Source organism: Mus musculus, chromosome 13 (genome assembly GCF_000001635.26).
Source record: "Mus musculus strain C57BL/6J chromosome 13, GRCm38.p6 C57BL/6J".
Taxonomy (NCBI): Eukaryota; Metazoa; Chordata; class Mammalia; order Rodentia; family Muridae; genus Mus; species Mus musculus.
This window is the reverse complement of record NC_000079.6, coordinates 104651219-104666740: the sequence shown is the minus strand read 5'-3', so window position 1 is coordinate 104666740 and position 15522 is coordinate 104651219. Positions and strand designations below refer to the sequence as shown.

The 15522-nt window shown below is 40.3% G+C and overlaps 1 protein-coding gene across 7 annotated transcripts in view; it reads left to right on the top strand.

Annotated features, from left to right (window-relative positions):
- Cwc27 (CWC27 spliceosome-associated protein) overlaps positions 1 to 15522 on the top strand; it is a 185971-nt gene that overhangs the window by 150370 nt on the left and 20079 nt on the right. For 6 of the 7 annotated variants that reach the window (XR_001780800.2, XR_001780799.2, XR_001780798.2 and 3 more), the window contains 2 exons: positions 5325 to 5434; positions 8609 to 8712. Coding sequence is in view for 2 of the 7 variants with exons in the window: in NM_001360094.1 (NP_001347023.1) it covers positions 5325 to 5434; positions 8609 to 8712 (214 nt within the window). In the remaining 5 variants the exon portion in view is untranslated. Of the gene's footprint in view, positions 1 to 5324; positions 5435 to 8608; positions 8713 to 10109; positions 10216 to 15522 lie in introns of all 7 variants that reach the window. The other variant, XR_003950469.1, reaches the window with a different exon arrangement.

The following is a 15522-nucleotide window of genomic DNA, read 5'->3' as shown; positions in this document are numbered from 1 at the left end:
AGTACTACCTGAGGATCCTGCAATACCTCTCCTGGGCATATATCCAGAAGATGTTCCAACTGGTAAGAAAGACACATGCTCCACTATGTTCATAGCAGCCTTATTTATAATAGCCAGAAGCTTGAAAGAACCCAGATGCCCCTCAACAGAGGAGTGGATACAAAAAATGTGGTACATTTGCACAATGGAGTACTACTCAGCTATTAAAAAAATGAATTTATGAAATTCCTAGGCAAATGGTTGGACCTGGAGGGCATCATCCTGAGTGAGTTAACCCAATCAGAAAAGAACTCAAATGATGTGTTCTCACTGATAAGTGGATATTAGCCCAGAAACTTAGAATACCTAAGATATAAGATACAATTTGCAAAACACATGAAACTTAAGAAGAACAGAGACCAAAGTGTGGACACTTTGCCCCTTCTTAGAATTGGGAACAAAACACCCATGGAAGGAGTTACAAAGTTTGGAGCTGAGACGAAACAATGGATCATCTAGAGACTGCCATACCCGGGGATCCATCCCATAATCAGCCTCCAAATGCTGACACCATTGCATACACTAGCAAGATTTTGCTGAAAGGACCCAGATATAGCTGTCTCTTGTGAGGCCATGCCGGGGCCTAGCAAACACAGAAGTGGATGTTCACAGTCAGCTATTGGATGGATCACAGGGCCCCCAATGGATGAGCTAGAGAAAGTACCCAAGGAGCTAAAGGGGTCTACAGCCCTATAGGTAGAACAACATTATGAACTAACCAGCACCTCCCCCCCCCCCTCAGAGCTCGTGTCTCTAGCTGCATATGGGGGGACTTTTGGGATAGCATTGGAATTGTAAATGAAGAAAATACCTAATTTAAAAAAAAAAAAAAAGCCAGGCTGTGGTGGTGCTTGCCTTTAAATTCCAGCACTTGGGAGGCAGAGGCAGGCAGATTTGGGATAGCATTGGAAATGTAAATGAAGAAAATACCTAATTAAAATAAAATAAAATTTTCAAAAAACTGCCCCAATAAATAAATAAATAAATAAATAAATAAATAAATAAATAAATAAAAGATTACAGTCCAAGACTATGTTGGCTGCCCCTTGGTTTAGCAACCTCGGTATGGGGTGGTATTCCAGCATTGTGTGTAGTTGCAGTGTGTCTGCTGAACATTGTGGAATGGAGCTTTCCTGAGACTGTCTGTGGTTGTAGGTGGGATATGAGCAACTAGTGCTGGGCAAGATGGAGACAGTGGTAGGTAGTGTTTGTTTGATCTGCAGTCGGTTAAGTAATGGTGGCAATGCCCACAGCTCTCTCCAACTATTTCCTTAACATTTTCCAAAATTAAATTGATTCTGCAGCCTATTGACTAGAGATGTAAATCTCTGTTGTTTTAATTGCACTTACTATTACCATAGAGATCCTAGAATCCCTGAGTGAGTCCCTCATTTTTCAATGCTCACCATTAACACTCCCAAGTACAGATACAGCACTGCTGTGAGACGGGGATGGACACACTCTTAGGAAGGATGACTGAATATTACAATATTGAGATATTATCGGGCAATGTGTTCAGTTATATCTAGATTACATGCCTGTATTTTCATTACCATGACTAGAAAATATATAAAGAATAAAGTCTAATAAACATGGAAGAGAAAAAGTGATTCATTAAAATTACCTTAACTTTTCCATGTAATTTAAAATGTAGAAAGCAGAAAAGAGGGACACTAAAATATTTCCATATCTAAAGCATACCTACTGAGAAATCCTCATCACAATCAGACTCTAGGTAGCTCTGGACTCTGCTCAGAGTACTTTGTGTTCCCCACCACATAGTGAATTGTTTTCATAGTGAAAAGGGTAGAGAGAAGGTACATGTTCCCCCAGCAAGAGTGATAATATACCCTAAATGTTTATCAAAATCAGTCATAACAGAATAAAACTTTCTTACTTTTAAGTATGAAAAAGAACTAAAAAAATGTATAAAGGAAAACATTAGGGGAAAGAACTGTGATCTTGGAGTGAGTGAACAATTCATAGATAACTGAAAAGAGAGGGTGTGTGTGAATGTGTGGTGTGTGTGAGTGTGTGGTGTGTGTGAGGGTGTATTCTGTGTGTTTATGAGTAGTATTTTTAAAAATCTATAAAATGCCATCCACTAAAATATAATTTCTCTCTGAGGAAGGCATTTCAAAAGAAATGTAAACTATACACTAAGAAAAGATATTTGTAGAATAAAATGCCTGATAAAGGGCTTATACCTGGAATATATTTTTCCACTTTCAATACATTATTAAGACAAAAATATGAACACAAGATCTGAACAAGCAGTTCAAAAGCAGCTATATGAATGGACAGTAAAGCCTACTAGCTGTCAGTAGGAAAGTAACAGAGCCATAAGAAGAAATAATTCATCCCACTAGAGTGTTAACTACAGTTCTAGGCCCAGCTGGGTAGCCAGGCAGCTCAGTCTCTTGCATCACTAGGGGTTATGATGGAGAGGCAGCCCCTCTCCCAGACACTGTGACAGTGTCATAGAAGCAGTGTAGGTGGTGCTCAGCTAGTGCAGCAGTTAATACTCAGAGTATGATCATACTGTGGAGCGCCATTCAGTTGTGTACATGATTACCCAACAACCTGGATGTTTTTGATAAATGACGTGAGAGATTATATGCAGGATAATTCCCTTGTGTAAACTTCTGTAACTCAGAACTATAATTCAGGAAAAAAAAAAAGACTCTGATGTCTGAAGAAGGCAGATGGACCACTATTGGAGAAGTCCAGATACCTTTTAAGGTCAAGGAGTTATTATGCATGTTAATTGTGGTAGAAAAACACATTACAAGCAATACCAGTGTGATTATAGTCTATGCTCTGAATAAATTTCATTGTATATAAAATATCCCTCAATATAGTCATAACCAGATTCCAAAATCAGTTTGATACTATTCTCTAAATTATTTGAAGGCTTTTACTGTAGACAACACTGTTATAGAATTTCCATGCTTTTTTTTAAATTCCCTTTACAGTCCACTCATTGGCCCCTCCCAGCTCCCCCCCTCACAATCCTCCCTCCCCTTCTCTGAGAGGGTGGCATTCCCCTCCCAGGTATGGGTATCCCCGGCCCAGGCACATCAAGTCTTGGTGGGGCTAGGCATGTCCTTTCCCATTGAGGCCAGACAAAGCAGCCCAACTAGAAAAGCATATCCCATGGACAGGCAGCAGATTTGAGGTAGCCCCTGCTCCAGTTGTTCCAGATCCACATAAAGATTAGGCTCCGCATCTGCTATATATGAGCAGGGAGGCCTAGGTCCAGCCCATGTATGTTCTTTGGTGGTTTAGTCTCTGAGAGCCCCAAAGGTCCAGTCCAGGTTAGTTGACTCTGTAGGTCTTCCTGTGGAGTTCCTATCCCCTTCAGGGCTACAATCCTTCCATACATTTTTATATACCTAAATTTATCTAATGCTGGCTTTTAAATTTTGACTTATAAGGCTTTGTTGTTGCACAATATATCTATATTCTGAAGCTGAGTGTGGTAGGAAGTCTCTATAATTCTAAGCCCCTAGAGAAGCTGAAGCAGTTAGATCTTAAATGTGGGGGGCAACCTGGGCTACAAAGTAAGACTTTCCTATTTAAATTTTTCTAGTCTATTTTGTAAACACTTCTTAAAAGTATAATCAAGGGATCATGTTAAAGTCATTAAAATAAACATGACTGAATATTAACTTGACTTAGCTGTAGCAATGGTAGCTCGACATATCTATCACTGATTAAAGTTCTCACCACAAAGGCTTTTGTGTCTCGTAGCTAAAAAATGTAAGGACCTGTCCTTTTTAGCACTAGCTGGTTCTGAGGATATTCATTAGCATTGGAACTTCAAAATGCTGCCATAGAAAATGTCAGAAAGTAGATCTAACTGATTCCCTGAGGTGGCAGAGCAGAAGCTCTCAGATGGCAGGGTAGTTCTGCCCCAGCAGTGTGTGTCTGGGGCCAGACTGACCTGCCTCCTTTTCACTTGCCCTCTCTAGTTTCAGTGTTCTCTCTTCCACTTGACTCATTATTTATCAGCATGGATCACTCGCCAAGCTCTGCTCTAAGTGCTGGGGACAGAACTTTTCCTCCAGGATTTTAATGTCCCCGAGTAGGAAAAGAAACGTAAACAGTAAACTACCATAAAGTCTGCAAAGTGCTAAGGGCCAGTCTAGGAGCTCAGGGGAACATCCTGACCAGACGCTATGACTGTAACCAGAAAGTCTGTGTGGACCAAGTGCCAGCCAGGCTGAGACTTCAAAGGGAACAGGAACTAGGCAGGGAGATTAATTGGGGAATGGAGAGATAGACTGTTTTTAGTGTGTCTTAAAGAAGAAACAACAAAAGGTAGGGAGTTGAGAGAGCAAGGTGAGCTCCAAGAGGAAAAAAAAAAAAAAAAAAAAAAAAAAAACCACTTTGAGATAGACAGAATAAAGAAGTGGGATGCCAGGCTGGGAAGGGGTGTGTTCCCGACAGGATGTGAGCAGCTCACTGGTGGAGCATGCACTCAGCAGGTATGAGACACTGTATGTAGGCTCACAGGTGGGAGTTGACTGCACATCCACATGCTAGATCCCAGGATAGTGCAAGTGTAACTTTTACAGGAGAATAAGACTGACAGTCAAGGATGTAATTCAAGGGAAAATGTGAAAGTAATCCTTAGAAATCTATTGTAAGAATCATTTTCTATATGGCAAATACAGCCATCCCAGCCAAGTGGATACTAAGCATGTGTGTTGCGGCTACTGTTAACTGTGTGTTGTTGGCTTGTTTTGTTTGTTCATTGCACTGCTGCTTGTGTATATTTATTGTCTAAATTCTGACTTATTAAAATTAATTTTTCTCCTTCTGCTGCTGTCTTGACTTAATTTGGCAGGTGTATTTATTTTCTACTTATCGTCAACCTGAAGTTTATCTTTGTTATTTTAACTGGAGTGGAAGCAAAGGTGGTGAATTAGTGAAACCTCAACAAATATTTGAAAATGTATATTATAAGGATAGAAACAATATAAAATAGTACTGCTGGATTTTAGAAAAATCTAAACTATTTTTTAGTGAGATCAATTATTTTACAGTCAGCCTAAGAGAATGCATAGAAGAAAAATAAAATGATACAGTATAGAAAAAATGCAAAGCCTGACAAATTTAGTGCCTGTCACTTTGTAACCGAGAAAATAATAGACTTTGGTAGATCTCTGGATTGTATTTTGTCTTTGTTTTGCTTTAAGCAAGCCCTAGTTTGAGCTCCCTCCCTGGTAACCTGAATCTGTACGTGTGCCCTCCCCTGAGATTATGCTCCTGTTCCACAGAGGAAGAAGCTGCCCCAGATGGCGCTGTTGCAGAGTACAGGCGAGAAAAGCAGAAGTATGAAGCTTTGCGGAAGCAACAGCCAAAGAAGGGAACTTCCCGCGAGGACCAGGTAACTTCAAAACCAAAGTCCGTGTAGAGTTCAATGCTTATTTTTATTCTCTCCTAGTGGTGTTAGGTAGAGCCTAATCTAATTATGAGTCCAAGGAAGCACTCCTTATGAAAACGAAGCTGCTGGCCTCTGTGTTCCACACTCTCACCCGCAGACCGCCCGCCGCGGAGTCCCGGAACCAAGGTGGCCCCCACGGAACGTGAGGCAGAAGCCTCTCGGGCCGGGTGGACCCCTGTGCTCTCACCAGGAAGGTGGCCGGTTGTCTGGAGCCGGAAATGGCGCCGCCTCAGAGGCTCTGTGGCTCTCGCCCGGTCCCGGTCCAGAAGCTGCTGGCCTCTGTGTTCCACACTCTCCACCGCAGCCGGCCGCGGGGTCTCGGAACCAAGGTGACCCCCGAAACGTGAGGCAGAAGCCTCCCTGGCTGTGCGGACACCTGTGCACTGACCAGGAAGCTCCTTATGAAAACGAAATGCACAAGGAGGAATGCAGTGACCTTGGCCACTCATGGCAATCCACATGCTAAAGTTCTTCCCAGGGGTGTGTGTGCGTGTGCGTGTGCGCGTGCGTGCGTGCGTGCGTGCGTGCGTGCGTGCGTGTGTGCGTGTGCGTGTGTGTGTGTGTGTGTAAAACCTTGAACTGAAATTTCAGTTGTTCTGTTAATGTCATGTACAAGAGCTTCCTAAAGCCCATTCTCTCAGACATTTCCGGGAGAAGTATCTCCTGTATGACAACAGGGAGCAGTGGCAGCTTGCAGACAGTGTAAGTTTCCACCCCAGTCGTCTGTCACATGATGGAACAGTCTGTCACATGCTGGACGTGAAATGGCACACTGCCTAGGAGGATGGTGCTTGGTTTGTAAATTGGTTTCTACTAATTTCCTTGTTTGTTACAAGAAAATTTCTCAGTTTTCTAAAGTTTAAATGTGAAAATATTAACAGAATGAGAAGAGATAGAACCAGCTGACCAGTTTGCCAGATGATACATGGCACTTGATAAAACAAATGTCTCAGTTGCCTTGTGTGTTGAAAAGGTGTGAGACTGGAGCTGGTGTGATGACTCAGCAGTTAAGAGCACTTGCTGCCTTTGCAAGGAGCAGCATTCAGTTCCCAGCACCCATACTGTGGCTCCCGGCCATGGGGAACTCTGGTTCCAAGAAATCTGACCTACTATGTGTACGCATACGTTCATGAAGACCAAATGCTTATAACACATACAACTTTTAAATCTTGGGCTAGAGAGATGGCTCAGCGGTTAATAGCACTGACTACTTTTTCAGAGATCCTGAGTTCAATTCCCAGCAACCTCATGGTAGCCCACAACCCTCTGTTATGGGAATCCCTCCTCTGATGTGTCTGAAGACAGTGACAGTACTCACATACATGAAATAAATAAATCTTTTAAAAATTTTTTAAATCTTAAAGGAGGACATTCTGAATTTCTCAAACTAAGATTTTTGGTGTTACCTTGCATGTATGAGCATATACCATTTTAGAGATATAAAACTATATAAACAAGTAAAATAAAAGCATATTAAAACTCAAAGATTATTTAGTTAAGTTACTCTAACTACAAACTGTCTTTTAAATGTAGTCTCAAAGTTTCTGCATAGCAACTACACTTATAGTAACCCACCTACCCCCAGCCTTAAGGCAAATAACAATTAAGAACCTAATCTCTGTTTTCAGTGGCCAGTAAGTAGGTAGCTCTCTCTCACCTCCCTGAACTACCAGAAAGAGCCAGTCAGTAAGTAATTCCAACAAAAAGATGTGAGCATTTTCACAAGGCTAGATCCCAGGGAACTATATAAATGTGCACCAGATGGACCTACACATGACCAAAGAATCTAGGAAGGTCTTTCTGAGCTTTACAGATGAACCAGGAGATACCCAGGTGAAGTAGAGGCAGTTTATGTTGAGGCAGAAGGGTCAGTGTGAAGGAGTCTGTAAGAGAAGTCTTCACCCTTGTTCAAAGAGAAAAATACTGTATATGACTAACCCAGCCAGAAAAAGACAAAAACCGAGATAGAAAGTTAAGCATGAGTCTGCTCGTTTGAACCAGGTTAGTCTGTCCAGTAAGGAACTATTGATAGCAGGAAGTAAAGTGATGTCATTTGCACTCTGGGGCCATCTAGCCCAACAGCTGGACACTGAGGATAGACTAGAGGTACAGAGGCCAAGTAGGAGACTCTTAGTTGTAGATATTTGAGTACAGACTGCTACGGCCAGGCACCCAGAATAACTTCCCCATGTGAGAATGGTCTAACTGTACTTAAGAACCATGCTCTAAGTCCTTGGTCATTGATTCCTTTCATATCTAGCCCATGTTTTCTGCTCAGGCTCTAGAATGGACTGTAAGCAAGAGACGTGAATTACAAAGTCATCATGACCATTTGCTGTTTCTTGCCCAGAGAGGCTAAGAGACAACTAAAAATCCAGAGTGTTCTTTTCCTCAAAAACAGGCCTCAAAAATGTTTCTATAATTTCTGACAACTATTCAATAATACAATTATTGCTTTTTACCAAATTTATCAAGCTCCTTTAAATAGACATTTAACATGTTAGCATTCATATTCCATGTAGGTGATATTACTGCACAAGCCACTTTCTAGACTCAGATTATGTTCTAGATTATGTTTTGAAAGTGTGGTCAGAGTTGCTGAGTCTGAGAGAAGCACACTATAGTGTCTAAGATTGAAAAAGTTTTCTTCAATTGTTTTTCCATTTTACTAACCATCTACAGATTGATGGGCTCAGCCATTCTACCTTCCCAGGGTAAATATTTCACATCTTGGAAATTTGTTAATGAATAGCATTTAGTTTTTTGTTTGATTCCACATATGCTGGTGACTGGCTCTCCTGTTGGGTAAGCACTAGAAACTTATCAATGAGCATGTATTTTGCAGAATTAGAATGCCTGCTGCCGAGCACATTTAAGTCTTGGAATAGAGAATACTAGAACGTCTCTAAGGAAATATGCCAATGCAGATCCAAACAGAACAGTATCAGGATTTGTTACTGCTATAGCCTGAAAGGCAATTTTATTAACTTAAAGAAAGGAAAGAACAACAGTTACCTGTGTCTTATTTCTAAGCAGCATATTTTCTTTTCTACCAAATCCAAGCATTTCTCCTTGGATGATCTTTATCAACAGCTTAGTGTCTTCTTGTCATTTCAGACCCTGGCACTACTGAGCCAGTTTAAATCTAAGCTCACTCAAGCAATTACTGAAACACCTGAAAACAGTGTTCCTGAAGCAGAAGTGGAGGACGATGAAGGCTGGTAAGGTCTTTGATTTCTTAGTACTGACTATGCACAAGCATCTCAGAGTAAAGACAGTGTGGAGACATTCCCATTGCTGCATCTGTCAGACTTGACACTCGCCCTGCCGGGCCTCCTCTCCCCTGTACTTCTTACAATTACAATGTAAACTCAATGATCTCACCAAGTGTTCAACTGACGCCAGTATTTTGTGAGCCAGGAAAAAAATATTAAGATCAATGCCCTAAGTAATTTCTAAAATTATATAAAAAAAAGAAAGAGAAGAAAGGAAGGGAGGGAGGGAGGGAGGGAGGGAGGGAGGAAGGAGGAAGGAAGGAAGGAAGGAAGGAAGGAAGGAAGGAAGGAAGGAAGGAAGGACAAAAGAAAGAAAGAGAGAGAGAGAGAGAGAGAGAGAGAAAGGAAGGAAGGAAGGAAGGAAGGAAGGAAGCAAGCAAGCAAGCAAGCAAGCAAGCAAGCAAGCAAGAAAGAAAGAAAGAAAGAAAGAAAGAAAGAAAGAAAAAGATTTGTGTGTTAAACAGTCAGGAAACAACCCTAAAAGAAAATAAATCAATATATCTTCAATATATCTTTACACTTTCCCACAAACATTTTAGAATTCAGTCATCTACTTTAGTAATATATTTCCTACCAACTTCCTGCTCAAGATGTACAGGGTCCTAGGAACACATGCATGATTAATTTTATCTTTAGGTGCTTTTCAGCTTTTAAAGAAAAGACACATATGCATCCTTACATAGAACTTGATCTTATTCTGGGGAAGAAGATATAAGCAAAAACCAAAAAAACTCAGATGGTCTTTTTCCTTATCACACCTCTGTCCTCAAGTTGACTTCAGATGCAGTATATTAGGCCTCCCCACACCTAACTGTCTCCACCTCCACAATACTCTGGCTCCGGCACATTGAAACAGGCCAACCAGTATAGCACCCCTCCACATCTGACTCAACTCTGGAGCCTCTGAACTGTCCCATGTGCCATTACCCCAGCCTAGAGTCATGGCCCCATGCTCCCTGCCAACATCTCCCCTATTTCAAAACTGTCCAGCACTCCCATCCTCCAGAAAAGCAGTCAGCAAGACTTGTCGAGCACTCACAAATCTAGTGGGTGGAGGGAAAAGAGCTAGACACATACTTAAAAAGGCATAGAAAAACACTTATTAAGAAAGCATTTAAATAAGTAAGACTCAACAACTGTGCGTAACATTAGCCAACAGGGCCACGTGAGAAGGACTTGAGTGGAACAAAGCGTACCTACCTGGACCTTGGAAAATATCTGTGTACTTGTCTATTAATTTATAGTCTCTGCAGAATCTGGATTAGGATGACAGTCTTTATAAATCCTTGATCTCTCTTAACTAGTTTTTACAACTTATATAGTGTTTGTGCACAAATTCAAAGGGCTTGAAGGCAGAAGCTGGCTACTCTTACAGTTCTGTGCTGGTGACCTACAGAGACACATGCACACCGCATAGAAAAACATCCTGTCTTTATGTAGCCCCACAAGGTTAGTTTTATTTTGAATTCTTTCAGTGTCTCAAAATATCTTTCAACTATTTATTTGGGGGTCAGCTGACACCCCCACATTTCACCAAGTCCTCTTCCCCTTATTGTTGAATCTATGCATTTTTGAGGAAATATAACCCATGTGTTTCTGATTCATTTACCCCTAACTCACCAAGATGGGTGTTTTGTAAAAGCAGCTTGATGCCCAGTAAGTTTTCCTAACCTTTGTTATAAGCCGTCTAAGCACTTTTTATTGAACAGGAAAGTCACCATCAAATTCAAAACCCAGAAGTTTCACCCAAAATTCCTAACCCACAGGATTCAGGTTTACTTTCAGCTTGGCAAGTCCAGTTAACATCCTAAGGTTCTTCCTGGCCCTTGGCTAAGGATTTTCTAACCCTGAGGTTCTCTTTATCTTCAGATACCAATGAAGTGTTTTCAAATGAGTCATGCTTATTTTTAAAGGATTTGACCATATAATCAGTGTTCCATCTCGTCTCCTTATTAGAAAGTTAAACAAGAACATTTTCTTATATGCGGGTTAGAGGGACCAACCAGTGGTCTGTAATGTTATCTGGTTCTCTTATCTGAAGGAAAAAAAAAGTGGTAAAGGAGGGAAGACAAAGTATGGTGACAGGGAAATCAGCTACCATCAGCAGGAGGAGGACTTCCGTTCCTTCCAGTGTTACCCTCTGAGGAGAGAATCCAACTCTATGAATATACCTCCATAGTAATTTTGGTATTTATTTAAGTAGCATCCTGAGAAGGATAACTTTAGTGATGGAGGCACTATGTGGAACCCTCTAGAATGCTATCCTGATGTAAGGCCTTTGCATCGCACTGCAGACCATGGAACTGCATTGTGCCTGTTCATAGATCAGCCAGCTCAGCCTCACCGAATCTCTGATGACTGAGATCCTGTCTTGTAAAAGTGTGCTCTACCCAGGAAAGGGGTCCCATACTCAAAAGGAACCAGAGCAAACTTTGAGTGTGGGTCATGTGCCCGTGTGTTATGTGTAAATTACATCGTTCTCAGACTTTTGTAGGTCATGGTTGCCACTTTTTTGAGACATGGAAGCCAGCCAATATGCTGCATGGCACTGTCAGGGTCTGTTATCTGAGGAAAATGATTGCTTCTAAGACATTTTTATGTGTCCACATGAGTGGCCACACATTGAGGGATCATTTTCAGTTTCTGTCAAGATAGAAACCATTACCAATTTGTTATGTTTTCTTTTACTTGGCAAAGCATTCCGTTCACATTTTTGGCTGAGCTGCTGTGTTGGCATGGTGTACAACAGGCATTTGGGTACCATTCAGCAGGGTTCTATTTTTCATGGAGAAGAAAAGAAAAGAAAAAAGAAGAGAAGAGAAGAGAAAAGAAAAAGAAAGAAAAGAAAAGAAAAGAAGAGAGAGAGAGAGAGAGAGAGAGAGAGAGAGAGAGAGAGAGAGAAAAGAAGGAGCGGGAGGGGAGAAAGAAAGAAAAGAAATATGATTCTATTGTAAACAGTGTGTATTGTGTTTGATAATTACTACCAGATTTCACTGTCTAGCAAGGCACTTAAAATGTTATTGGTAGACGAAGCTCAAGTGCATACAAATTTCTCACTTGCAATAGCATTTTTCCATAGTTCGGAGTCATTGCTAGTTTTTGGTGGCAGTGATGGCACCAGATTAAGGGTTAGCAGGTGAGCAGTGTTCTTGGTACTACGTTTCTCAGTCCTGCACATCAGACTCACACTGTTGTAGGACCCTTCTCCAAGCATGGATCTCATAAAATGATTTAGACACGTGGCAGGAGGCATCAGTCAGAGGACTCATATGACCGTGTGGATGAAGTCAATATGCCAGTTTGGGTTTGTTTAGATAAAGCTTGATTGGTGTCAAACAAGGTTAGAGAGAAGGTTGAGGAGCCAGCTATTTTTTTTTTTAAGCCATATGAGAGCTGACTGAACTATTGAAGGTATTCACTGTGTTCTTTCAGGTTCTCTTGAAAATGTCTTCCCAGATTGTTTAACTAGAGAGTATCATAATACTATACAACAAAGATACATGATAAAGTAGTAACTAATACGGTGGCTCACTGCTCTTCGTCTCTCTTCTCTACTGCTTTCCTCTTTACCATGTGCAGCATAATTCAGATATCCTAACTTTGCATAATTACCTCAAATCAATTCTTTAATGATTATTACAGAAGTGAGAATATTTACTACATGAAAGCAAAAAAGTAAATAAAAATCATCTACAGTCTCAAACTCAAAGATAAATACTATACAAATGAATTTACATGTATAGTCTATAAATGTGTATGTATAGACTGGAAAGTGTATTCACATTATATATACTATATATACATACATATATATATGACTTTAATTTAAACTCTTCCAGACCTGTTTGCCCATGTATGTCTTAAACAAAATTGTATATCAATTTTCTGTCTTATGTCTTTAGAAATATATACTGATTATTTCTGCTTGTCATATTTTTTATATAATTTTAACATTTTATATTGTGTGATATTCCATTATGTGGTTATAAACATACTTACTTGACTTGACCATAATATTATATATTTAGGCTCTTTCTAGTTTTCAGGCTTTGGTATTATCAACAGTACTGTAAGAAATACCTATATATCTATTTTATTGCACATTTTTTCTGTTTTTAAGCCTAGAATTGCTTAGTCAGTGAGGGCACATGTTAGGCCTCTGCTAAATATTTTCAAATGTTATTCCAATTTATACTCACAAGTAAATATCACTTCAGATTTGCCTGTAACACAGTTATCATCTCAAAATTAATTAAGTTTCTTTGTTGTCCTTAGTGAAAGAGAATAACATTTTTAAAAAATTTTCTGCTTTTGTGTTAAAAAAAATGAAAATGCACATCTGGTCTGGTTTGCTTCTGTTTTTAATAAAGTTGTTCGAGTGTCAGCATGGCTCCTCCCCTCAGGAGCCTCATCCCTGCATAGTCTTAGCCCTGATTCTGAAAAACTATCCTAGGATGGCTCTGAGTGTTAGAACTTTAGGGTCTGGGTTTCTTCTGTCTCTATTTTATTGCTCCACCTTGGCTTGCATTAAGAATCAGTTTTATCCATCAGTTGTAGTTTGGTTTTGCTAGAGACTGGGATTTTGCAAGCCTGATTTGACTTGAAGAAGTTTTAAAGCCTTCCTCTGGAGTTCGCAGCACAGAAGTAATGAATACCAGTTGTCTGGGTATCCAAAACAGTGGATTTTTAATAAGACAAATGTTTAAAAAATGATTATTGGCCTTTAGACCTACCTGGTCAGATCGCATCATGAAATACCACTTTTGAACGTAACTTCATCTTGTTGCTTATCCTGGTGAAGCTCTAAGCAGGTTTTATATTCACAACACACTGCTTTTATAGATTGCTCAGTCAGGTAGTGAAGGAACGGACGGCATAGAGGCAATGAGCAATCATTGTAATTAAAGCCTTCGCCTCCTACAGGCAGTGCATTGCCAGGCTAGGGTAACAAGAGCCTCGGTAGCCGTGTGAAGACTCAGCACCCTTCAGTGTTAGCTTAGTAGCAGGTCTCTTAAGTTGAGATTTTTAAAAATTATTGGCAAGCCTGAGAATTTGGTTTGAATATTGCTACTAGTGTTTGCCTTTTTAGAAGTTAAAACTAAGAAGTCTTAAATGTCTTTAATAATTTAAAACCATAATGTTAACATAAATAACATTTTATTAAAATAGAATTATACCACTCCCACCCTTTTCTTTCCACCCTCCAGCCCCTCTTATGTCCCCCCATTCTCTCTCCCCCTGAAATTCATGGCCTTTTGTTCTTTGTTATTATTAAGTGTATATGCATTAATATATAAATACAACCTACTGAGTTGTTTGTATATAATTTCAGGGCTGACTACTTGGTATTGGTTAACCATTTAGAGCTCACCTTGGGAAAGACTAACTCTCCTTTTTTCAGCATCCCTGAGTTGTCTATAGTTTTTTTGTCTACCCGTGATATTTCTTTCTTACCCCTTAGCATGTCTATTGGTGCTGTCTTTGTTCATATCTTGTTGAGGAATCATAATTGACATTTCTCTGTTGTTTCTAGGATATACAGTATCACTGCAGATTTTCTGATCCTCTGACTCTTTTTTTGTTTTGTTTTGTTTTGTTTGTTTGTTTGTTTGAGTCAGGGTTTCTCTGTGTAGTCCTGACTGTCCTGGAACTCACTCTGTAGACCAGGCTGGCCTTGAACTCAGAAATTCACCTGCCTCTGCCTCCCTTTCACAATGTTCCCTGAGCCTTATGTATAGCAGTTGTGTTGTAAATATGTCCACTGTGGCTGGGCACCCACAATCAGTTCTCTGCATTTGACCAGTTTGTGTGTGTGTGTGTGTGTGTGTGGTTTTCTGTCTGTTACAAAGAAAACTTCTTTGATGAGTGAGAGCTATACTTCTCTGTCTGTATAAGGATACGTATATAGAATGCAGTTAGGAATCATTGTAGCTTAGTGAAGTGATGAGGATTCTGTTTAAGATCCATGACCTCATTGGGCACGGGTAGTTGGCTAGGTTCCCAGTACCAAGCATGGTTTTCTTCCTGTTGAGGAGACTGGAAGTCCTATTAGGGAGCTGTTGGTGACTGCCAAGATATGGGTGCCACTCTTGTACCCTTGGGGATATTTTGCTATCCTGGTCATGGTTGTGGTTCTAATTATAACTGCAAAACAGAAAGTTTTCATGAAGAATGGTATTGCTTTACAGTTTTCAAATCACTAATGTCTAGCATGATAGGAGCAGGTAGATTCTCTTGTGCACTACGTAATGTTGTGATCTTTTAGAACATAGACTGTGAAACATATCAACAGGTAAAGAAAGGTGTTTGCCACCAAGGCTATCAATCTGAGTTTAGTCACTAGGACCCACATGGTAAGAGAGAACCAACTCCTGCAAGATGGCCTCTAGCCTCCACATGCATGGGGCAAGTAGCACATGTGAGGACACAGATACACAAATAAATAAATGTAATTTTATGATGTCACTATATGCTCATGGAAGGATTCGAACAACACATAAATGTCCTAGTGCCCATACAGATGACTTTGACCTTGTAGACACAGGCTTCTCATACCATACTTGGAGAACTGCTGGAACTCCGGCTCTCTACTTATGTGCTCATCTTGGTCCCTGTTTATCAGAGGGTATGACCAAACATGTTGGTCCTGGAAGCTTTGATCCCCGGTATCAGTTTGATCTCAAGTAGTTCCATTATAGTACTTTATGGATTAAATGTGTTGGATACAGGAAATACCGTGCAGTGCTTACAATTTTT